At 41.1% G+C, this 24,474-nt stretch overlaps 2 protein-coding genes across 5 annotated transcripts in view; one reads left to right on the top strand and one right to left on the bottom strand.

Annotated features, from left to right (window-relative positions):
* The window catches only part of STXBP4 (syntaxin binding protein 4), a 242,270-nt gene extending 227,532 nt beyond the window's left edge, over nt 1-14,738 (bottom strand). For 3 of the 4 annotated variants that reach the window (XM_072646739.1, XM_072646741.1, XM_072646742.1), the window contains exon 1: nt 14,559-14,738. The gene's annotated coding sequence lies outside the window, so the exon portion shown is untranslated. The remainder of the gene's footprint in view (nt 1-14,558) is intronic. The other variant, XM_072646740.1, reaches the window with a different exon arrangement.
* Nucleotides 14,691-24,463, top strand: COX11 (cytochrome c oxidase copper chaperone COX11). The gene is made up of 4 exons (XM_072646745.1): nt 14,691-15,042; nt 18,080-18,235; nt 22,535-22,660; nt 23,072-24,463. Exons 1-4 carry the CDS (start codon nt 14,794-14,796, stop codon nt 23,252-23,254), a joined length of 714 nt encoding a protein of 237 aa, XP_072502846.1. The 5' UTR covers nt 14,691-14,793; the 3' UTR covers nt 23,255-24,463.
* Nucleotides 24,464-24,474: the final 11 nt, after the last annotated feature.

Below are 24,474 nucleotides of genomic sequence, written 5' to 3'. Positions count from 1 at the left end.
CTGGGCAAGGGGACATGGAAGGCAGGCTGTGTGGTAGCCCACTTTCCCTTTCCAGTATCTGGTTGCTTTCCTTTATGAAGATTCCCTTTCCTCTCTGCTACAACCATGTTGTTTCTCCTTCATTCTTGAAGAGGACCATGACATCAGGAAGGTGATGTCATGACTTGCAAGTAAATTGGATTTAAGTGAGACAGGGCTGTGCAAAGTCATCAGACTGACTTTCTCCTCCAAAGCCATCTGGGTACAATGGCAAGATATAGATCAGGATGACTGAAGATGGTTCTGGATGCAGTGGGAGAAACTGTCCTTTTTAAGCTAAGGTCTTTTCCAGATCTCAGTTTGTCTGAGCATTGCCTATTCAGGGATTAAGTCTAGGTAAGAAATGAGGTTTCTTTTACTTAGCTGAAAAAAAAAATCATTCCAGGAGGGGAAAACCTTCAGAGTTTCTGGACAAAACAGAAACAATTGCTATTTACACTCACTCTGAAACATCAGAGCCCAAACCGGCCAAATGAGGCTTAGGCTGGGACCTACATGTTGGCCAATCAGAAAAAGCCAGAATGATTTGGGTTTGAGTAATGGCCCTTAAAAAAAGAAATCTAGCCTGCAAACCCCAGGATATCTTGTGAGATTTCAGCGATCAAAATTTATATTTCTTTGGGCAGAGCATCTGCAGGTAAACATATGATTCCCTATGTGGACAGAGGGAGAGGAAGGGAGGAAGGCAGAGAAAAAGGAAGAAGGGAAGGAAAGAAGGGAGGGATGGAGCAAGGAAGGGAGGGAGAAAGGAAGGCAGGAAGCAAAGAGGGAGGAAGGGAAGGAATGAAGGAGCTGCACTGCCCAAGTGGAACTGGCCAGTTGGGTCCCACTGGGGCATCTACTAATACTCACAGATTGTTGAATGTTGTTTGTCCTTTGTTCTTGAAGAGGACCGTGACCTCAGCAAAGGGACATCATGACTTGCAAGTGAATTGGATTTAAGTGAGGTGGGGTTGTGCAAAGTCACCAGCATCACTTTCTCCTCTGAAGCCATGTACCATCCTATCTAAAGGTCATCTTGAGTTACGTGTTCAGTTGTTTTTCAGTCATGTCCAACTCTTCATGACCCTATTTGAGATTTTCTTGGTAAAAATACCAGTTTTCCATATCCTTCCCCAACTCATTTTATAGATGAGGAAACTGAGGCAAACAGGGTTAAATGACTTGCCCAGGGTCAAACAGCTAGTAAGTGTCTGAGGCAAGATTTGAACTCAGATCTTCCTGACTTCAGGCCCACACTCTATTCACTGTGCCACCTAGCTTCCCTTAACCCAAAGGTTAGATGCTCTCAAACATGCTGTTTCAAGATATGTCAGGCTTTCAGTTTTCTTCCTTCATTATCCTGTGTAATTACTTCCTGCCTCTCTGACCACAGGAAGAGTTCAGGGAGCCAGTTCCCTCCCTTGAAAGAGGGAGTTGGCTCACTAGATGCTTAATCCTTTAATCCCTTCCCAGATGAGTACTAGTTGGAGAGCTACCCTAGCCCTTGGCTCCCTCCCATTTCTCAATTACCAAGGAATGTTATTGGTTGAAAATAGTTATGGGATCCCTCCTTCTCTGCTTTGACCTGGTTCTATCACTTGGTGGGGAGACCTCAGCCAGTCCCCTTTTGTCCCTCATTCAGGGAAAGAGAGGTTCATGGGGAAAATGGGATGAGTGAGACACTTCTCTCCTGGTGTGCTGGGGAAGAGAATATTTAACTCTTCCATCACTTCCTAAGTGGTCAAACAATGTTGACAGGAGGGAGACACAGTCTTCTGGAGCACAGTCTCACAGTTCTGGAGCAGAGGTTTACAAAGTTCTAGAGCAGAGATCCATAGTCACAGAATATTAGATTTAAAATGAGAAGGAACTTTAGAGATAATTTAGTTAAGTTGTTTCATTTTGCAGGTAAAGAAACTGAGGCCCTCTAAGGTTAAATGACCTGTCCCTGGTCATACAGGGAACAGCGGCTGAATTTTAATCCTCTTTTGATTGCACTGAAGGATGGTTTCTTGTTGAGAGGGAGAACAAAGCAGTCCCATGGTAACAGAATCACAGAATTTTAGAGTTAGAAAGGGATGGCAGAGACCATCTAGTCTGATCCATACTTGAAATGAATCCCCAATATAATAAAGCAGACAAGTATTTTTAATTTGAAATGTCTTTGCAGGGATGGGTGGGAGGATATTCCAGATCTTCCATTTCATCATTTTCCCCAGTATGCAAACCTCACCTCAAGCCCCAACCCCCTCCATAGGCACAGATCAGCAGCTCCTGTCACTTAGTCTTTCAGGGTCATCCAGAGTTGTAACTTGGCAGCACTGAAAAATTAATGGGCTAAGTAGTGGTCACACAGCTCCTATGTGTCATAGGCAGGACTTCTGGATTCTGTGACTGGAGTTCTCTAGAAACTATGCTGGGATTCTCTAGAAACTATGTTGCACTTACTCTCATCTTCACATAATAGTCATGTAACGGTTTGCCAACATGAATAAATCACTTAAAGGCTGGCTCCAACCCAGTCCAGCCTAACACTGTTAGTAGGTGTGCAGCTGAATTCCTTGTTGCTGGAGAAGCATTCTAAGCCGCATTTCAAAGGCCACTGACTGCCTGTATTTCACAGCATGGATTCCACATGAATCCTAGGAAACTAGCTCATGTATATAGCACAAATCCTTCCCCAAGAGACAGGAATATCATCATGTGGGCACAAATTGGCACAGATTTTATCAACATACATTGATTCTTGTCCTTCCTTCCTGAAAGGGTTGTTGGGAGGATCAAATGAGATCATCACAGCACTATTTCTATGGGAAAATATTTTCCAAGTTCCAAACTTTTAAATTTCCACCCTTTTGTAAGTTTCAGACCACCTACAGTATACTTGTGTATGTCAGGGTCTGCACTATTAGCTCTCCTGCTAGAGATACCTATTCCTGATATTCTCTTCCTTTCATCTGTCTCTCTCAAAGCAGCTGCTGACCTGCCTAATTTTTGTGGCATAAGTCCATCAGCATGTAAAATAAGTATCCTGAATAAATTTGACAGATGATATGACAATGAAATTGAAATTATTCATTTATCTTGGCATAATGCATTCATTTGTTCACTGATTTCAAAAGCTTTTTTACAATTCATTTCTCAAAATAACATTTAATGAACTAAAAGTTATAATATATCATACTTTGAGCTGATGGCTTCAATTCATTTGAAGAGAGTTGTCAGGATCTCAAGCAGTTAACAAACACAGACTGTCATTGAATGCTATTAAAGACCTGTATGTGAATTTGCTTTCTCTTCTCTTTTGCTAAGTTCAAGGGATTCATTCAAGATCTCACGCATATATTATGTGACAGAATTGAGATTTGAATTCAAGCCCTAAGAACATCATTTCCAGGGTTTTTTCCACGGTTCTGCAGTTCCAGTTACAAAATACTGCTGGGTTTCTGAAGAATCTTAATAGTATTACCATTCACAATTTGAGATAAATGGCTCATGCTATACTTTATACTCAAAGGGATTCATAAACTCAGGGACGTGGATGTTCTTCTAGAACTCATCTATTTCTGCCCATCTTGTGTGATTCTGGTCCATATTCTCTCCTGTCTATCAGTATGTCACATTGTAAGGATACCAATGGAGCATACAAGATGCCCAACAGCTATCCTTTTCATTTGTCAAATGGCCAGCCCATTTTTTCTTTTCTCACCATGTATTTCTTTAATATGCTCTCTTTCTTGGGTGTATTTCTTATTATTTCCTTATTTGATACATACATATATATATAGTAATCTATTTACACCTAGCACATGCCTATCCATTATTGCCCTTGAGTGGTATGAAAACTTAACCCTTCAGAAACTGTAGTGTTCCATAAGTCCTAGCTACATAAGCCAACAGTAGAATTTATTTTCTTCAGTTGATTCGGTACTGTCCAATTCTTCACAAGCCCATTTGGGGTTTGCCATTTCCTTCTCCAGATCATTTTACAGATGAGGAAACAGAGGCAAACATGGTAAAGGAGTCGATTTGTGCAGAGTCACACAGCTGTTAAGTATCTGAGGCAAGATTTGAACTGAGTCTTGTTGACTTTAGGCCCAACACTCTGTGCACAATGGCTCCACCTAGCGGCCTAACAGTAGAGTACTGGTTGTAAAAAAGTTCATCCCACCTTATTCTCAAAACAAATTATGATTTCCTACTTAGATTCAGGGGCATCACCACTCCTCCCAAGATGCAAGGGATGGAGAAAGAGAACTCCCATATATAGCTAGTGAATGAACTGAAACAGCATCCTATGACATTAATGTATTAGAAACATCACTTCTTAAGAATGAACCAACTATTGTATTTTCATGGGGGATTAAAGTTTCATACCTAAAATGCAAATAGGCAAATAAGAAACAGGATTCTGTGTTTAAATAGCTTAATATTTACAAAATCTTAACTAATTTTAAAGATTAAACACAAAACTTTTAACAGAAAATCGCATGCGCGCGCACACACACATGCACAAACAACATAAATGTGGTCAGTTCTATAACACTTTTGAACCTTTTGTAGTTAGAAATCCAAGAACTAGTTGGGAAGACATTGTGTGGCTAACTACCTCTCTAATCAGCTCCTTCATGTAATCTGTAAAATGGGTGTAATCTGTATATCAGATGAGGATCCACAGTCAACTTTAAAGGCTTAATTAAAGGCTTAACAATTTAAGACCATAAGACTGAAACAATGGTATCTTTTATCTCTCAGTAAACAGCAAGTCTAATATGTGTTGAGTAAGCAAACATTTTCCACCTACACAGGGGATGTCTCACATAGTTCCCTGAGGCACTGTCATTCTAATCACAGATGAACACATCATTTTATATTTATTATTATTAGTAGCAATAATGATACACCACAATCATTCAGTCACAATTAGATGGGTTAACTCACAGGCTGCTAATGGCAACTTGTACTGTAACTTGGGAAAGATGTTACTTAATTCACACTTCTCACCTTTTCTTCTTGCGGGTCGGGTGAGGTGGTAAATTGCTGGAGAGCAGAAACTATTTCTGCTTTCTAGTTCAATAGTTTCACCCCAGATCCCAAGGGTGTAGGGACTGGACCATAGGGAAGAATAACAGTTTTTCTCCCCCTTCCTCTCTTTTTTCCATAACCAGATTATAAATATTTCCAAATGGATTTTTCATGTTTATTACTGCCACTGTGGTTCTCTGTTTTTAAATAAAAGTTTGAATGTAAATAATTTTTTAAAAAGCTTTGTGTTTTGTTTTTAAATGTTACCAAGCCCTATACTAATAATACAGATACAACAGAAATAATAATAACAATTCCCTTTAATCCCAACCTATGGTCCATGTCATGAGAAGGATGGGAAGCGGCAAAATAGGAGAGTATTAGCCAGTTGATGTAGATCCTGATGCCATACTATTAACTGGGAAGGCCTGGAACCCTGAAATCCTGGCCAGTGGAGATGTGGTGACTCTACTGTTTGGGTCAGCACCTAAACCTGTGTGATAAAACAGTCTCTAGAAATCCAAGTAATAGATTGGCATAGAATTACAGGCTGATTCACTCAAAAATGCTCTGATGAGCAGCTTACCCCAAGGACAGAAAAACAAGGGATATAAGTGCTATAAGAAGATGACATACTGGAACAAATCAGCAATATCAGTGTCTCACCTGTTGCAAATATTTTGGTACAGATGGTGCTGACACCATACGAGGTAAACCAGGAGTACACATGGAATGGGGAATGGAGTAAAGACATAAGTACTTCCATGATGTTTCATTTCCAAATTGGGCCAGGACTTCCCTCCCCTTATCATTGATGCTGAACTTAGTGCAGGCACCTAATCAGCTTCTTTTTCTTCTTCTTCTTTTTGCAACATGGCTAATGTGGAAACATGTTTTGCATGACTTTGTATGTATAATGGGTATCATATTTATTATACCCCTCAATGGGTAGGGGAGGAATAGAGGGAGAGAATTCAGTACTAAAAATAAAAATGAAAAATTCAATTTGTTGCTATACCAGAAACTTCCAGAAAACATAAAGCTTTCTGAATAGACACCTAGCAGAAGCTGAAACCATGTGGGAATAGGATAAGGTTACACAGCACCCCTGTAGGCTATCTGTTCTTGGAGTTGTCCTGAGAAGGCTTTCAGTGAGCTTTTAAGGATGAGATGGTGCCCCAGGCCTTTCAGTCTGTTAAAGTTCTTTAACTACACTGCAAAACCAGAGAACAGTGTCTCAGAAAAGGATAGAGCAAAAAAGGTAAGTAAAGGCCAAAGCATCACTACTCACATCTTCATCGACTGCAGCACATAACTCTAAGGAAGAGAAGACGATTGTTACTTTGCCAATAGTGAGGTCCCCTTGGCAGAAAGGTAGAGGAAAGGAAAATATAGGTATTAATGGCTTCAGGGTTATTAGATAATAACTTAGATTGACTATAGGTGTGCACACATTTATGTGTATATGTGTGTATGTGTGAGAGGAAGAAAGACAGAGTGAAGAGAGAAGGGGAGGAGGGAGGAAACAAGGGGGAAGGGAAGGTGAATAAGAGAGAATGGAAGGATAGAGAAAGGGAAGAGGGAGGAAAGAAGGGAGATAGGAGAGAAAGAGGAGGGAAAGAGAAGAGGGGGAGGGAGGAAAGAAATGAGAGAGAAGGAAGAAGAGGAGGAAAGGAGAAAGGAAGAGAGAAAAAGGTTGGGGGAAGGGCAGAGGAGGAAACTATCTTCTAGGTGCTATGGAGAGATAAGAAATAAAAACTGTTCTCAACTTACTACCTTTGTGGCCTTAAACAAGTTACTTTACCTCTCTGAGAATCAGTTTCCTCACTAAGGAGTTCAATTAAATGATCACTGCCATGCATTCCAGTTCTATCTGTGATAATGACTCTAAGATGCTTGGGGTGGGGAGGGGGGCACGAATTACCTATGTATGAAGTGGGCATGCAAACATAAAAGAATTCATAGCATCTGAAGGGACCTCAGCTGTCTAGTTCAGGGTGGGAGGTACCTGAGACTGGAATTTCTTTCCTAATATCCCCGATCAATTTAAATTAGGGCTGGGAAACCTCCCTCGAGGCCACATGTGATCCTCTAGGTCCTCAAGTGAGGCCCTTTGACTAAATCCTCTAAATAAAAGGATTTGTTCTGTGAGGTTTGGATTTAGTCAAAGGGCCCCAAGCTCCTCACCCCTGCTCTAAATGAATAACAATTACAGCTCACATTTACAAGGTGCTTTAAAAATTCAGAAAACACTTTCCTTGCAACTGCAAGGTAAATAATATAAATATTATCAGCTCCATTGGATGAATGAGAAAATTGAGTCTGAGCGATCAAAGAAGGCAGGACTTGAACCCAGGTTTGTCAGCTCCAAAGCCTGGGTGTCTTCCCATTATACCATGGTATATGGCTGTGGGACAAATCAAGACCAATGACAGGCCAACTCTAATTGGAAAAAAACATTCTTCTTAACCAGGAGTTAAAAGCTTTGTCCTTGTAACATCTATCCAAAAGTCCTAGATCTCTTAATCTTTGTGTCTGGCAAAATACCTCTAATCCTTACAAAGAGCAACTCTTCAAATAATATCTTATCTTGAGCTTTATTAAAGACTGTCACACACAACTGCTACTGCTCTCTGCCCCAGCTGTTCCAGCAATCTCTCTCTCATTCTCTATCATAAACACACTACATGCTTGGCTCCTCCAGTTTAAACATTACTAGTTTCCACAATTGTTCCTCATATGAGAATGAAACCACCTTGACAGCAGAGGCTGTGTTCATTTTTTCCTCTGCAGCCCCAGAGCCTATAACAGCACACCTCACTGTAAAGAGTCAGTATCTATATAATAGTCAGCTAGGCATGGAAGCTAGGAGGACTAAGCACTAGGCCTGGAGTCAGAAAGAGTCCAGCCTCAGATATTTCCTAACTGTGGGAACCTGGGCAAGTCACTGAACCTTGTTTGCCTCAGTATCCTCATCTGTAAAATGAGCTAGGGAAGGAAATGGCAAACTACTCCATTGTCTTTCCCAAGAAAACCTCAACTAGGGTCATGAAGAGTCAGACACGACTTAACAACAACAGCAGAATGGGGATGTGTGGGATAAAAAGACCCTTACTCATAATCTTAAATAAATGAAGAGGCTTCTCAATAAGAACAGAAAGAAAAAGATTTATTACAATTCTCGAGAAAGGGACGTCCTTCCACCAGGTTGGGGAATCTGGTGGAGGGAGAGAACTTACAGAAATTGAAGTACCATTTTTATACCCTAACGCAGAGAATCCCACCTCCCCACTATCCCACCTCTCCATTGGCTGGGAGGCGGGCTCACAATCTAAGCGCGAAATACTAGACAAACCCTGGGAAATCTTCACCTATCCCAACACAATTACCTCATCTAATATCTAACTTAACTGTTGATGTGGCTTTAGAAAAGAGGGGAGGGGGAGAAGTGGGAACTGGTAGTGCTAATGTGGCAACAGTACAACAAACAAAGAGGAGATTTGAGTAACTTCCAAGTTTCAGTTACAGCCCACAGCACTTTCACAAAGAAAGCTGGTAGCTGGTAAGGGGGGAAACCAACTGACTGTCCACAAGCCCTGGATACCTGAAACTCAGGTATCCAGGGAGAGAGGCCTTATGGAAGAGAAAGTTTATTTAGAAAATCCAATATTCCCCATATTTTTATTATGAAAAGTCTTCACAATCTCCTCATCTCACTCAGGGATAACAACAGCATCCATATTGCAGATTGTTGTGAGGATTAAATAAGATGATATCTGTAAAGTTGTGTGCCTAGCATAGAGAAAGAGCCACTTCTTCTCCAGAGCCATCGGAATCCAGTGACCAGATATTCATCAGGATGACTGAAGATGGCCCAGGATGCACTGGGAGACCTTGGCCCCTTTAGGCCAAGGTGAGTAGACTCAGTTCCTCCTCTCCTGTCTGTCTCTCCCTCCCCTTCCTTCTCCTCTACAAAGGAAGGTAAATTTGAATGGCCAAAAGATATCCAGTTGACTTGAGTTTTACTGGCTAGTCTCCCTTTCCTTCTCTTTCCTTAACCTTGAGCCTGATGCACTGTGAAGCTCAGACACCATGGGGCTCCTGCCCCCTCCCTAAAGGCTCTCTTCTGGACCCTCCTGGCTTCACAGTGATTATCCATAGTACTTGTTGCTGTTTCCCTCCCAGCCTGATGTCTTTCTTTTCTTGGCCTTATTAAAGGGGCCCTGCCGTGGCTACTTTTTAAACTAGCCTATTCAATAATGGGCATTACCTCACCCTAAGTGAGTACCTGCATAGACCTTGGCCTCCTCCCAGTATGTCCTGGGTCATTTCCAGTCATCGTGAGGAATATCAGGTCACTAGATTCAGATGGCTCTGGAGGAGAAGTGAGGCTGGTGACCTTGTACAGCCCTCCCTCACTCAAAACAAAGTCAAGGGCAAGTCATGTCATCATTTCTCTGATGGCATGGTCTTCTTTGGCAACAAAGGACAAACACAACAAAAGCACAGCTCACAGTAGGTATTCAACATGTTTGCTGAACTGAATTGTTGCCAAGGTTCCTCACAAAATCACACTAGGGATGACTTTTCTCATCTGTGAAATGAAGGGGTAGACTAGATGATCTCCAGTAGGGTTTCTCATACCCTAAATCTCTGGTCCTATTAGTATTGGAACAGATCTCTACTGGTTGACCTCCCAGAATGCCTCCAGCCCTCTCTTAAAATGTGCTGCCTAGAACTGGACACAACATCCTAGATTCTCTGCAGAGAAAGTAAGGAATTCTAACTGGTAGATTACTTATGTGGAAGGTGTAAAGGGAGGACAGTACAGTAAATATCAAGCAATTAACCAGCATTTATTGTGTATCTATTTACATGCCAAGATAAGCACTAGGCCTTGGAGATGCAAAGACAAAAATGAAACCTTCTCTTCCCTCACCAGAGCTTGAATTCTGCTGTTAATCAGGAATAGGAGACAGAGCCTGGACTTGTGATTTTTTTTGATCAAGGAAAGTCCCAGAGACGAAACATCCTCTACCAATGTAGGCTGGTATTTCTTCAAGATTCTAAGTTTCAGAGAGTTGGTAAGAGAAAGAATTTGAACAAGGGTCTTCTTGGCTTGAAGGCCAAACCAGTCAGTCAAAAAGCATTTACTAAGCCCTTATTATATATTTACAAATCAGACAGACTGTTAAATGCTAAAGAAACAAAGAATGACAAAAAGAATGGGCTCCCTGAAGGAGGAACTCATGACATGTAATTGAGGGTGGTACAGATAGAGTGCTAGAGTAGGAGTCTGAAAGACACCAGTTCAAAACCTCCCTTAGATTAGTATATGGTCCTGGTCAAGCTTCTTCACCTATGACTCAGTTTCTTCATCTGTAAAATGATAAGGTTGGATTTCATGGACTCCAAAGTCCCTTCCAGATCTAAATCTATGATCCTATGAATAATGTATGTATATGTGCCTGTGCATGTGCGTGCGTGCGTGCGTGCGTGTGTGTGTGTGTGTGTGTGTGTGTGTGTGTAGGGTGTTCCAAAAATTTTACCACACTTTTCTGTTGAAAAAGTAGGTCCTTGGGGGAAAGGGGGGGGGGGGGGTGAAGCCAAGATGGCAGAGTAGAAAGACGGACCTGCTCTAGCTCTAACCCCATAGCTCATAAAATACCTGTAAAAAATGACTCTAAACAAATTCTAGAGCAGCAGAAGCCACAAAATGACACAGTGAAAGAGAGTTCCAGCCCAAGACAGTCTGGAAGGGTGACAAGAAAGGTCTATGGTACTAGGCTCAGAGCTGAGTGCTGCACAGCTCTGCATGGACAGGACTAGAGCAATCTTCAGGGCACAAAATTACTGGCAGCAGCTGTAGTTCCCAGATTTCTCAACCCACAAATGTCAAATACAGCTTCAAAGGTCAGTGAGAAAGCTCTTTCACCTGGGTGAGAAGGGAGCAAGGTCTGGCCCTAGCCCTGGCTCCAGGGTGGCAGCAGCCACTGAGGCAGCAGCATCCATTTTTGGAGCCCTCTGCCTAGAGACCTTGGGGGAAATGAGCTGCAGTCATACAGTGAGGAGGAGTGCTGGCATTGTGGACCTGGTGGAGGATCCGGAGAGGGAATCCTACTCCCAGATTCTGGGCAGAAAAGCTTGTGATTGCTCCCAGACCACAGCACAGGACTCCTCTCCCTTGACTGTATCACCTTGGAGGAATTGAGAATTTACAGATCCCTAGAGTATACCCTCCACTTAACAAAGGACTCAAAAGTCTAGTAATTGGCTGGGAAAATGCCGAAAAAATGGAAAAAAATAAAACTATAGAAGGTTACTTTCTTGGCAAAAAGATATTCCTCCATTCTTTCGGATGAGGAAGAACAAAGCATACCATCAGAGGAAGACATAAAAGTCAAGGCTTCTACAACCAAAACCTCCAAATTAAATATGCAGTGGTCTCAGGCTATGGAACAGCTCAAAAAGGATTTTGAAAATCAAGTAAGAGAGGTGGAAGAAAAATTAAGAAGAGAAATGAGATGCAAGAAAATCATGAAAAACTAGTAAACAGCTTGTTAAAGGAGACCCCAAAATATGCTGAAGAAAATAACACCTTTAAAAATAGACTAACTCAAATGGCAAAAGAGTTCCAAAAAGCCAATGAGAAGATGCTTTAAAAAGCAGAATTAGTCAAATGGAAAAGGAGGTTCAAAAGCTCACTGAAAAAAATAGTTCCTTAAAAATTAGAATGGAGTAGATAGAAGCTAATGACTTTATGAGAAATCAAGAAATTACAAAACAAAAGCAAAAGAATGAAAAAGAAGAAGACAATGTGAAACATATCATTGGAAAAACAACTGACCTGGAAATAAATTCAGGAGAGACAATTTAAAAATTATGAAACTACCTGAAAACCACGATCAAAAAAGAGCCTAGACATCATTTTTCTTGAAATTATCAAGGAAAACTGCCCTGATACTCTAGAAACAGAGTGTAAAATAAATATTGAAAGAATCCACTGATCACCTAATGAAAGAGATCCAAAAAGAAAAACTCCTAAGAATATTGTAGCCAGATTACAGAGTTCCCAGGTCAAAGAAAAATATTGTAAGCAGACAGAAAGAAACAATTCTAGTATTGTGGAAATACAATCAGAATAACACAAGATGAAGCAGCTTCTACATTAAGGGACTGAAGGGCTTGGAATATGATATTCCAGATGTCAAAGGAACTAGGATTAAAACCAAGAATCACCTACCCTGCAAAACAGTATAATACTTTAGGGGAAAACACGATCATTCAATGAAACAGAGGACTTTCAAGCATTTTTGATGGAAAGACTAGAGCTGAATATAAAATGTGACTTTCAAATGCAAGAATCAAGAGAAGTATGAAAAGGTAAACAGGAAAGAGAAATCATAAGGGACTTACTAAAATTGAACTGTTTACATTCCTACATGGAAAGACAGTATCTGTAACTCTTGAGACTTTTCTCAGTATTTGGGTAGTTGGAGGGATTATATGCATATAGAGAGAGAGCACAGGGTAAGTTGAATAGGAAGGGATGATATCTAAAAAAATAAAGGAGTGAGAGAGGAATATACTAGGAGGAGAAAGGGAAAAATGGAATGGGACAAATGATGTCTCATAAAATAAGCACGAAAAAGCTTTTTCAATAGAGGGGCAAAGGAGGGAGGTGAGAGGGAAAAAGCTTACCCTCAATCACATTTGGCTTAAGGAAGGAATGATATGCATACTCAATTTGGTATGAAAATCTATCTTACGCTACAGGGAAGTAGGGGAGAAGGGGATAAGTGGGGTGGGGGATGATAGAAGGGAGGGCAAATGGGAGGAGAGAGTAATTAGAAGTAAACACTTGGAGAGGGACAAGGTCAAAAGAGAGAACAGAATTAATGGGGGGCAGGATAGGATGGAGGGAAATATAGTTAGTCTTTCACAACATGACTATTATGGAAGTCTTTTGCATAAGTACACATGTATAGTCTATATTGAATTGTCTGCCTTCTCAGTGGGGATGCGTGGGGAGGGACGAAGGGAGAGAAGTTGGAACTCAAAGTTTTAGAAACAAATGTTGAGAATTGTTTTTGCATGCAACTGGGAAATAAATATAGGTAATGGGGTATAGAAAACTATCTTGCCCTACAAGAAGAGAAGATGTGGATAAGGGAAAGGAGGGGTGTGATAGAAGGGAGGGCAGATTGGGGGAAAGGGTAATCAGAATGCACAATGTCTCGGAGTGGGGAAGGTGAGAGATGTAGAGAAAATTTGGAAGTCAAAAGCTTATGGAAATGAATGTTGAAAACTAAAATTAAATGTATTAATTAAAAAAAAAAAAAGAAAGAAAATGTAGGTCCTTAAATCACTAGATCCAGACCACGGAAGCAGAAAGGTTTTTAAATATTCTGCATTATAAAGAATGAGACATCTATTTTGGCCAATGTGGAAATGTGTTTTACTTGATTATGTCTTACTTGTTACAAGGGGTTTGCTGTTGTTTGTTTGTTTGGGAGTGGGGAAGATGACAGAAAGGGACAAAAACAAACGCCCGTAGGATGGGGAAAAAAAATTTGACAGAATTTAATTTTTAAAAAATTATCTGGTCCAGGGATTATCAACAGGGAGAATCCATTTTAAGTATTTTGATATCACTGTATTTCAAGGTAATTGGTTTCCTTTTCATGCGCTGTTGTCCCCTGCTCCTTGAGGGCAGAGACTTGGAAAAGTCTTGAGTTCAAATTCTCACCTCACACAAGTGTTGGCTTTGTGACCCTGGACATGTCTCTCAATCTCTCTCAGCCTCAGCTTCCTTATGTGCAAAAGGGGAATAAAGGTATCCCCTACCTCCGTGGGATACTTGTTAAGCCTTTAGCAAAGCACCCCGAACACAATAGGCTCTTAAAAAATGCTTGCCGACTTGACTTAAAATCCCATGTATTTTATGAATTTTAAAACCTTGGGGAGTGAGGTGGGGTCGGGGAGTTCATCGGGTCTACGAGGCTGCCACTTGACTACGAGCTCTTGGAGAACGGGGGCTGGGGTTTGTTTTTCTCTTTGTCTCCAGCCTTTTAGCACTGTGCTCGGCACCTGGTAGGGACTTAATAAAGCGCGCTCGATGGGATGCTACAGGGGGTCTGTGACAATCCTCCCCAAAATGTAAGGAACCTCTGGTCTAGCCCAGGTCGTTCCTGGTGCAGCTGGGCTCCGAGGACCAGAGAGGCTGAGCGACGCTGCCCAGGTCACACAGCAAGAAGGGCAGAGGCGCGAGTCACACTCGGGCTCTCCCTCTCAGCCTGCCTCCTTTCATTATCAGTATCGGGAGAGGTAACTGGGGGTGGGTGGAGGGGCTCAGGCCGCCGGCGGGGTCTCCGGTTGAGCGGAACTCTCGCCCCAGACTCGAGCGGGAGTGGGTTGGCACCGAGGAAGATTCCACGCGCGGAACCAGAAGCTTAGGAGTTTGGGGGCCGGATAGGGAGGGGCTCGAGCCCGGGAGCGAAACGCGAACTCACCCACAATCCGGCCGCTCGGCCGCCGTAGCGCGTCCCCGAAGCCGAGGCTGCTGGAAGAGGGGCCGTTGCTATCTCCGCCGCTGCCGCTGCCGCTGCCGCCGCAGCGGGCTGGAGAAGCCGCGCCAGCCGACGGCGCGCTCTGACGTCACGGGGCCCCAGCAGCCACGCTCGCGAGGGCCCGATCTCGCGCTCTCCGGGGCCGGAAGTGGGGCTCGGGCGCTTCGCCCGGGTTGCCATGGCGGTGTTTGGGCGGCCCCACTGGAAGCCTCTCCAGGCTTGCTGGGGTTGGTGGGGCGGCCGGGCCGCGGCCCCTCAACAGCGGCAGCCGCCGTGGAGGCCGAAGAGCACGAACCCGTTCGCCCGGGAGCAGGAGCAGGAGTGGCGGCGGCGGAACCGCACCGTGCTCACGTACGTGGCCGCGGCCGCCGTGGGCATGATCGGGGCCTCGTACGCCGCCGTGCCCCTCTACCGCCTCTACTGCCAGGTAGGGCAGCCGCCGGCAACCCGGACCCGGAGGCTCCTCCTACCCGCCGGGAAACCGAGGCCCGGAGCAGGGAGGGACGGGCCCAAGGTCGCGCCGACTGGACGGGACCTTACCGGGAAGGAGTCTGGGTCTGTTGTAGAGGACTGAGGTTTGAATCCCAGCCCGGCCCCCTACAGCCCTTTGTGACTTTGGGTTCTCCAGGCCTCAGCCTCCTCATCTGTGAAAGGGGCGTAAAAAATAGCGCCCACCCCTCCTTGTCTTTGGTGATCTGGATCCAGTGAGATAATTTACGTGAAGTGCTTTGCAAGCTTTTACAAAGGCGCTGTGTGAATGCAGGCTTGCTCCATGCAGTGACTTCTCAGTGTTTATTCTCTTTGACCTCTGGGCATCTTTTAATGCTGTTAACCAGCTCCCTGCTCTGGAGATTCCCGCACTTTGTCCTTTGTGACACTGCCCGTATTATCATTCATTCAATCATTCATTCATCAAATATTTATTAAGTTCAGTTCCAGAAACACTTAATTAGCACGTACTGTGTGCCAAACTTGGTGCCAAGTGGTGGGATACAAAAAGAGACCAAAGACAGCCCCTGCTCTCCAGGAGCTTACAACCTGGCATGGAGATAAAAATGCAACCAAATAATAGGAAATAATGGAAAGAGAGAAAGCACTAAAACTGAGAGGGGTACGGAAGGCTTCCTGTCGGTGGGATTTTAATTGAGACTTACAGGAAGTCAGGGAGGTCTTTAGTTGGAGCAAAGACAGGAGAGAGAGCATTCCATGCGTAGGGTGTACAGCCAGAGAAAATGCTCAGAGCCAAAAGATGCAGTGTCTTGTTCTTGAAACAGCCATGAAGCCAGTTTCACTGGATCAGGGTAGTTTGGGGGGAGTAAGGTGTGAGAAAACTGGAAAGCCAGGAGGGGGTTAGGTTACAAAGTAGTAGTTGAGGAGTAAGGTGTGAGAAAACTGCAAAGGCATGAGGGGGTTAGGTTACAAAGTAGTAGTTGAGGAGTAAAGTATAAGAAAACTGGAAAGGCATGAGGGGGTTAGGTTACAAAGTAGTAGTTGAGGAGTAAGGTGTGAGAAAACTGGAAAGGCAGGGGGGGGAGGGGTTAGGTTACAAAGTAGTAGTTGAGGAGTAAGGTATAAGAAAACTGGAAAGGCATGAGGGGGTTAGGTTACAAAGTAGTAGTTGAGGAGTAAGGTGTGAGAAAACTGGAAAGGCAGGGGGGGGAGGGGTTAGGTTACAAAGTAGTAGTTGAGGAGTAAGGTGTGAGAAAACTGGAAAGGCAGGGGGGGGAGGGGTTAGGTTACAAAGTATGTGGTGTTTGGGTACAGAACATTGTATGGAGCCCTGGAGGAAATGACATTTAGAGAAGACCAGGCTCCTGCTTGTTAGGCAATTAGGAGGCACAGCTAGACTTGGAGACCTGACATTCCCAGCTAATGGCCAGATCTTGTCAGTTCTACCTCTGCAGCATCTCTTTACATCTCTCCCCTGGCAATCACTTTCCACTCAGGCCCTCCTCACTTCTCTGGACAATTGAGATAGCCTCTAAACAGACCTGCCTGCTGCCTTCTATCTTTACCTTCTTGCTCACTGCTGCCAAGTAATTTTCCTAAAGTTCAGGTCTGAACTCTACTTGATGAAGCTGTGTCTCCCTCTCTCAGATTAAATATAAACTCCTCTTTATGATTTAAAATTCTTTAAACCATGGTTCCATCCTGCCTTTCCAACCTGATCACACATTACTCCTCCCATGCATTTTACAGTTTTTCTATTCTTTGCAAATGACAGGCAATGTCTTTGCACTGACTCGCCTTTTCCTAGAATGAACTCTCTGTCATCTCCAACTTTGGAAATTCCTGGGAATTTCCTTCAAGATTCAACTCAGGTGCCACTTTTAATATAAGGCCCTTCCTGGTAGTACGTCTATCCCCCAATCCCTGCTTATCTTATATCTGCTTTGTGTGTTTTGTAGATATGTATATACACATGTATATACATATGTGTATGTATATGCCTGTTGTTTCCTCTTTAAAATGTATGCCCTTTGAAACAAGTACTCTTGCTTTGATATTTTCTTTATACATGCCTAGCACAATGTCTGGAACATAATAAATGCTTTCAATTGAATATAATTAGATTGATCTAGAACTGACTAAATGACTGGACTATCAGGTTCTTAGGGATGTGGCCACTAGAATAAAGCCTCAGATGCCTTTTGTTATTTAGTGCTAGCTTCTGCTTTGTTTAGTGAACTGATTTGGAAATTAGTTAAGATGTTCAACATTTAAAAGTAAAATGATTGTACAAATGTAGGTATTCCATACTTATCTTAAAAGGTGCACTAATAATAACAAAATTTAAATGGTAGCATAGCATGTTTATATATTTTGAAGCAATTAGGAGCACTGTCACAGTTATTTGAAGACATATTTAAAATAGTAGTTCTCTGCTCCATTGGGAAAGCATATTTTTGGGACTTCAGGACTTGGTTGAAATCTTTTTTGGGGGAGTAGTGGGGGAAGCAGCTAGGTGGAGTCAGGAGAACCTGGGTTCAAATCCAACCCAGATACTTAACTTTGTGACCCTGGGCAAGTCACTTAACCCCAACTCCCCCCCAAAAAATCTTTAGCCTCTAAGGTGCCTTCTAGTTGTAGATCTTTGTCTTTGTTCAGTTGTTTCAGCTGTGTCTGACTTTTTGTAACCTCAGTTGGGGTTTTCTTGGCAAAGATACTGGAGTGGTTTGACATTTCCTTCTCTAACTCATTTCAGATGAGGAAACTGAGGCAAACAGGGTTAAGTGCCTTTCCCAGGGTCACACATCTGGTAAGTGTCTGAGGCCAGACTTGAACTCAGGAAAATGAATCTTCTTGACCCCAGGCCTGGCACACTATCCTAGCTGCCCACTGTAGATCAGGTGTCCTTTAATCCTGTGGTAGTGTTTTAAAGGAACGTTTCATGATTATGATGCACCTTCATTAAAAATCTATAAATCTTGTTTTTAATATACTTTGTAATAATTTTTTCCCAGACCACAGGACTTGGTGGGTCACCTGTAGCTGGTCATGCTTCAGACCAGATTGAGACTATGGTACCTGTTAAGGATCGAATCATTAAAGTCACCTTCAATGCAGATGTGCATGCAAGTCTTCACTGGAATTTTAGGCCTCAACAAACCGAAATATATGTAAGTGATTGCCACATTTAGTAGTCCATGCTGAATGGTAGAAAGAACCTTTATCTTATTCAAACCCCTCATATTGCAAATGAGTAAACTAAAGCCCAGAGAGGTATGACCCTCCATAGGCCATCAGGAGGGGTCAGCTTTAGAGGTAGGATGGGACTAGATAATAACTTTAATTCAAAAATGAATTCTTGTTACTCTTAAGTAATTTCAGATCTTTAGAAAATCACATCTAAAAATTTATAAATTATGACTAATATTAATCATGTTAATGTGTTTCTCTCCTTCCCTCTGCCTAGTCTCTTCCTCTTTCTCTCCTCTCCCACTCCCATACATTTTTTCCACCCTTGCTTCCAAGAACTGAGTGTCACAAGGTTTCAGGAACTCCTGGATTCTCATGAAATGATCATGGTGAGCGTTAGCATCACTGCTATAAAACCCTGATTAAAATACTTGCTAAACTATGTAATCTCTTTAACTTGAGAGCCAGAACATTTTTTCCCCTTTATTTTCAATCCTCCTCACTTGACCTTCCCTCCAAAAACCATTACCTGTCTTTCATTCCTCTTGTTTCTCCCTCCCTGCTCTGCAAACATGGTCTACAATCCTAGGACCTTAAACAACCTTTCTTTGACACTTCTATTCCAGCCAGTTACTCCTCTCTCTCTCTCTCTCTCTCTCTCTCATTACTGCCAAACTTCTTGAAAGTTTTTACAGTTTATGATGCCTCTACTTCCTCATCATCTACTTTCTCCTCAATACCTCTCCCTTACCACTTTATGAAACTGCTCTCAAAAAGGTCACCAACAACCCTTTTAAAATTCCCTCCCAGTGACCTTTTTTTGCAGCTTTAGACACTATTGACCACCTCCTCCTTTGGGATACTTTCATTACCCTTGGCTTCAGAATCAGTGCAGTCAATTGGTACTCCTCTTACTCCTTCCCCCACTCATTTGATTCACTGACTCCTTGTCCATTTCCCTACCCCTTCTTAAAGTTCTGTCCCCAACATCCTGATATCTGAGCCATGTGACTGGGTTTGGGAGTGGACCAGAGAGCATGCCATACTAGGATTATTTAGTATGGAGAAAAGATTTAAGGAAGGCGGTGAACTTGGTGTCATGACTAAAAAGTCTGTCACTCTGTTCACACTCTCCATTCATTCTTTCCTTTGTGTGCTTCAGACCTTTTCTTTTCTCTCCCATACCCTACTTATGTTGAACAGAATTTAACCTTCTCTAAGGAGATTGAGGGCATCCTGCCTTAGCTTCTTCAGTTCCCCTCCTCCTCCATTTCTCAATTTCTACTGTAATATTTTTTTTTTTAGGCTAGAAAAATACAGGTATCACTCTTCTTCACTAAGCCTTATACATAGGTCCCTGATCTGTCCTTTTCCTGATTCTGAAGTTGGCTCCTCTTTCTCAGGGCATCTTTCATCATTCCTTCTTTCAGTTTTCCAGATACCTAATATCCTCAGTCTTTTTTTTTTTCTAATCCTTCTAGCTCATCTAGGCACTGACTCATCTTTATCTGGAGATTCCTTCATTTTGTCATTGTCCAGTCTTCTCAGCACTTTGAAATCTAGCTTCTGTCCTTCACCAATGTCCTCAGAATCCTTGAAGCTATAATGGCCTTTTGTTTTTCAGTCCTCTTCCTCCTTGACCTCTCTGCTGCTTCTAACACAATTGATTATTCCTGTTTACTGGATATTTTTTCTCTTTCCTTGATTTGAGACTCTTCTTGCCTATCTAACCACTCCTTCACTAGTCCCTTTCTCCTTCCAGATTTCTCATTGCTGGTGTTTCCTATGGACCTGTCTTTGACTTTCATCTCTCTACACTCTCTCCTTTGGCAATCTCATTCAAGTAGACCTACCTGGTCTTCTGTGCCTGGTCACCCTAAATACCTTTGCCCTTTCTCCCCTTTACTTTTTGAATTCTTACCCAACTCAAAGAGTATTGCCCCAAGTTCTCCTGGTTGGGAACAAAACCTGACCTTACATAGTGTGTTTTTTGTTTTGCAACTCAGCCTTATTTATGCCCTATCTATCATAGTTACTTGCATTTGTTCCCTATCTGGCCACTCTACTGTAAACTTTGTGAACCTTGTCTAATCCAAACTTTTATCTTCCCTAGTACATAGCTCAGTGCCCTGCACACATAGGCACTTAATCATATTTGTTGAATGAATATACAAATGAATGAATGAACTAGAATCAATGGGGAAAAGCTGTCAAGAAGCAGATTTTGGTCCAGTAGGAGGAAAATCTTCTGGATGATAGAGCTGGCCAAAATTAAGATTGTCTGCTTCAGAAGGTAGAAAATTCACCAATGCAGGAGAGGCTGAATGGCCAGTTGTCAGGATCATCGTAGAGGAAGTTCTTGCTCAAATCAGATATGATTTAAACTAGATGAAGCTGGTATCCCTTCTAGCTCTGAGCATCAAGGCTTGGAAACTTTCCTGGATCCTCTCTAAGTAGTAATAATCTCCTTTCCACATGTACATCCATCACAGAGAAGTCATTTTTTTTTAAACCTCTCAAATATACTTATTTTATACCATTTTGTACTAGTTATGTTTCTGTCTCATTAGAGTAGGCACCATATATCTACTTCACAACAGTGCTTTACACCTAAGACACTTAATGAGTCTTATGAATAGTATTGAACTGTTGTAGGGAATCTTAAAAATATATTCTTTCTCCCTGCCCTGCTCTAGTAAGTTTGTAATCAGATTGTTCTTGGATACTTAAGGCCTTTCCAGATTGTTGTTGATCCTTCTTATTAGAAGGTAGATAGAGAAGACATAAGAAGAAATCTGCGTTCATTCCAGCACATACTTTGAAATTCCTTTTAAAAACAAATCTTATATGGTTTATTTAAGAGGCAGTGTACATAAGAGCTGGCCTCAGAGATCTGGGTTCAAATTCTGCCTGTGACCCATACTGGCTGTGTGATCCTAGACAAATTCTCCAAGTTGCAGGTAAAGTGGTGACCTGCTCAGGTAAAGGGAGTGTCCTCATCTGGGAACCAGTCCCTATCCCTTGTAATCTCTTTTGTTTAAAGTCACTGATCTTAATCACCTAACAAAGAATACATATTAAATGGCCTAATTTGCATCCATATTCAAAGAATTTAAGTGTATTAGAGGATACAGCCTGAATGTCTGCATGGTAGAGACCAGGGTTTAGAATCAGAGGTTCCTAAACTTATTTGGTTCTACTGCTCACTTAAAAAAAAAAAAAATTACTCAGCACCCCCTCCCCCCAATCTACTTTCTTTAACATTTTAATGTTTTTTTTTAAGATTTTCATCAGTTGAAAAAAAATTTTTTTTAAGAATGATGCATCTTAAATTTCATAATTTATTGTAAATTTGTGGGATTGTTCCTGAATTGAAATTTTGATGCTGCAATATTGTATCATATAACCATATAGTTTTGTATTGTAAACAAGTCATTACACACACATATTCCTGCTCATGCATGCTGGACTTCGTGACAATGCAAGGCATGCTCACCTGGCAGTATTTGCTTGTTGAGACCTGTTGGTGGACTTGACCACTGATCCACTGATTGGTTATAGCTTGCATTTTGTGTGTTTATTTGGAAAATAATGTAATTACTACAACTTTAACTGTTATGCAACAGATGAAACGTGGATATACAATCGTTTTTTCGAAATTTTCTCTTCTTCTGCTTTCACCACCACCTTATTTTTATTCAATGTCCCCCAATTGCACTCGAGACTACTACTGCCCCCTGGATTGTTCCAGTGCCCCCAGGGGGCAGTATCATCCACTTTGGGAACCTGTGGTTTAAATCCTTCCCCCTGCCATAATGGTTGTGGCATCTCAGGTGTCTCATCTGTAAAATCTTAATAATAATAGGCTTTTTTTTTTTTCAATTGGAGAGGGTTTCTATGAGGCACGTCACATAAAAATGACATTCTTGGTTTGGGGTTCATTTGTTTTAAATTTGAATTTTTATGGATAGTGCTTCCTGTTTGTTTATACAAGGCTTAGGTCTTACAGGTTTTATCAGGTATTAGTTACTGAAACATTTCTTCCTGTTCTGTTCTCACAATGACTTTAACATGTTATTTAGCTGCCCTTGGCCTGCATTTATACAGCTATAAGATGAGGCCTTGGATTAGCTGATCTCTTTTGCCTTTCTCAGTTCTAAATCTTATTCTGTGATTTCATTTAGGTATTTGTTGGTTTGATAAATGATTAAATTGATAGGCAGTTGACAGCCAAAAAGTTAAATTGTAGACTAAGTACGTATATTTTTTCTGCAAAACAGGTGGTACCAGGAGAGACTGCACTGGCATTTTACAGAGCTAAGAATCCTACTGACAAACCAGTAATTGGAATTTCTACGTATAATGTTGTACCATTTGAAGCTGGACAGTATTTTAATAAAATACAGGTATGCTAAGTAAAAACTCATCATAAAAAATTTAAGGTATAGATAGCATAACTACTATCTCACTAAATTTGTTATTTGCTTTTGGATGATTTAAGAAAAAATTAACATAATCTTGAAAGTCATACTACTCCAAAAATAGAAGCATAAATTGATTCAAAGCTTTGAAGGTTTTTTCCCCTAGTTACTTGTTCAAGATTTGAAATGACTGAAGTCTAGAGCAACTTAAGACTAGACCATTTAATAGGCTGCAGTTGTCTAAACCCAAGTTCTATCAAACGTTAAAATTTACTAGTTCTGTATTGAATTCTAAAGTGATAAAGTTATAAAAATTAATTGGAATACTATTTTCAGTGTGAATCATAGAATTATATAGCTGTAAAGGTAGAAAAGTTAATTCTTTCTTTTTTCTAGTGCTTCTGTTTTGAAGAACAAAGGCTTAATCCTCAAGAAGAAGTAGACATGCCAGTATTTTTCTTCATTGATCCTGAATTTGCTGAAGATCCCAAAATGGCAAAAGTTAATGTGATCACTCTCTCTTACACGTTTTTTGAAGCAAAAGAAGGATATAAATTGCCAGTCCCAGGTTATAATTGAAATGAGAAATAGCTTTCCTTTGCCCTTTCTTAATTCTTTTGCCTCAGTTTTATAAGTTCTTGAGAAATCATGTTCTCAGCGGTCTTTTTGAAAGAGGAATATTAATGAGGCAATTTTTTTTTAAATTTATTTTTTATTTTAAACCAGAATCACATGTACTTGTAATATTTTCCTCATAAATTACTGTTTTTAATCTTTTATATTATGAGATCATAAGAATGAAGATACTCCGGAAGAAAAATCTATGTGCAAAATTCAACTTAAAACCATATTTGCATATTTGTAAAACAGCATTCAAATTAATCTCTTTTGGGGATGGGGTATTAGAAAAAAAAGATCTGCTTAATTTCATAAGCATGCAGGTATGGAACTGATGATCTGCTAAGATCACATAGGTACCAAAGTGGCTTTTAAGCTCTAAAATGTTGTGCTAATAGAGTATCTTGCTCATCTCTTCCATTAAAAATGAAAATGTTGAAGCTCTGAGAGATTAAATGATTTGCCTGACATACTATACAGCTAGTTTGTGGCTAGAACCAAGGTCTCTCACTAGCCAAGTCTTTTCATTATGCCATCATGGCCATCTTGGGATGCACTTTGCTGCGATTTTTTGTTTTGTTTTTTATCTGTTTCTGAAGTCAGTGACCTTTAAAATTGCAGGTGCATTATTATTCAAATTGAAAGAAATAAAAAAGAAGGCTGTCAGTTCCAGAACTGTTGTTACATGATATTTTTCCCCAGAGTAGTGCTATATCTGAGAATTGAGAAATACTTTTCTACTTTTATTTGGATTCTTACTTCAGGCTTCAGGTCCAGTGGCCTATGGAAACTTATAAAGTGTGTTAAAAATAGTCACTGCACAGTCAGTATACAGAAGAAGAAGGATTACTGTCTAATCTAGGGCAAAGAGCAAATGTAGGATTTGAATTTTAAGCTCTTTAAATTGTTTTTTCCCATTAAGCTTCAATTGCTTTTTTATATTTGCAATACTTATATATCTTAATTTGAGGTAATTGGTGTAGAAAGAATGGCCTTATAAATTAGAAATGAAGTATTTAATATTTCTACCAGATTACATTTATAGTGAGGGCTCCAAACACTTGGATACTAATATCTCACTGTATTATGTATGGTACTATGTGCTTTTTCTTGGCATCAAAAACTCTTTTGTGAAGAGACTATGTATGTATTAAATTATTTTTAATATTATTTCCTTTGTC

The sequence above is a fragment of the Notamacropus eugenii genome, chromosome 2 (assembly GCF_028372415.1).
Source record: "Notamacropus eugenii isolate mMacEug1 chromosome 2, mMacEug1.pri_v2, whole genome shotgun sequence".
In the NCBI taxonomy this organism is placed as follows: Eukaryota; Metazoa; Chordata; class Mammalia; order Diprotodontia; family Macropodidae; genus Notamacropus; species Notamacropus eugenii.
Note: the sequence above shows the minus strand (reverse complement) of the source record. Positions and strands in the feature narration are given on the sequence as shown.

What these genes read in the sequence shown, in the direction of transcription:
- COX11 (XM_072646745.1), top strand. Translation starts at nt 14,794, where the DNA reads ATGGCGGTGTTTGGGCGGCCCCACTGGAAGCCTCTCCAGGCTTGCTGG. An exon ending in TCTACCGCCTCTACTGCCAG is followed by an intron (nt 15,043 to 18,079) that starts GTAGGGCAGCCG and finishes ATTTTTTCCCAG; the next exon opens with ACCACAGGACTTGGTGGGTC. An exon ending in AGTATTTTAATAAAATACAG is followed by an intron (nt 22,661 to 23,071) that starts GTATGCTAAGTA and finishes TCTTTTTTCTAG; the next exon opens with TGCTTCTGTTTTGAAGAACA.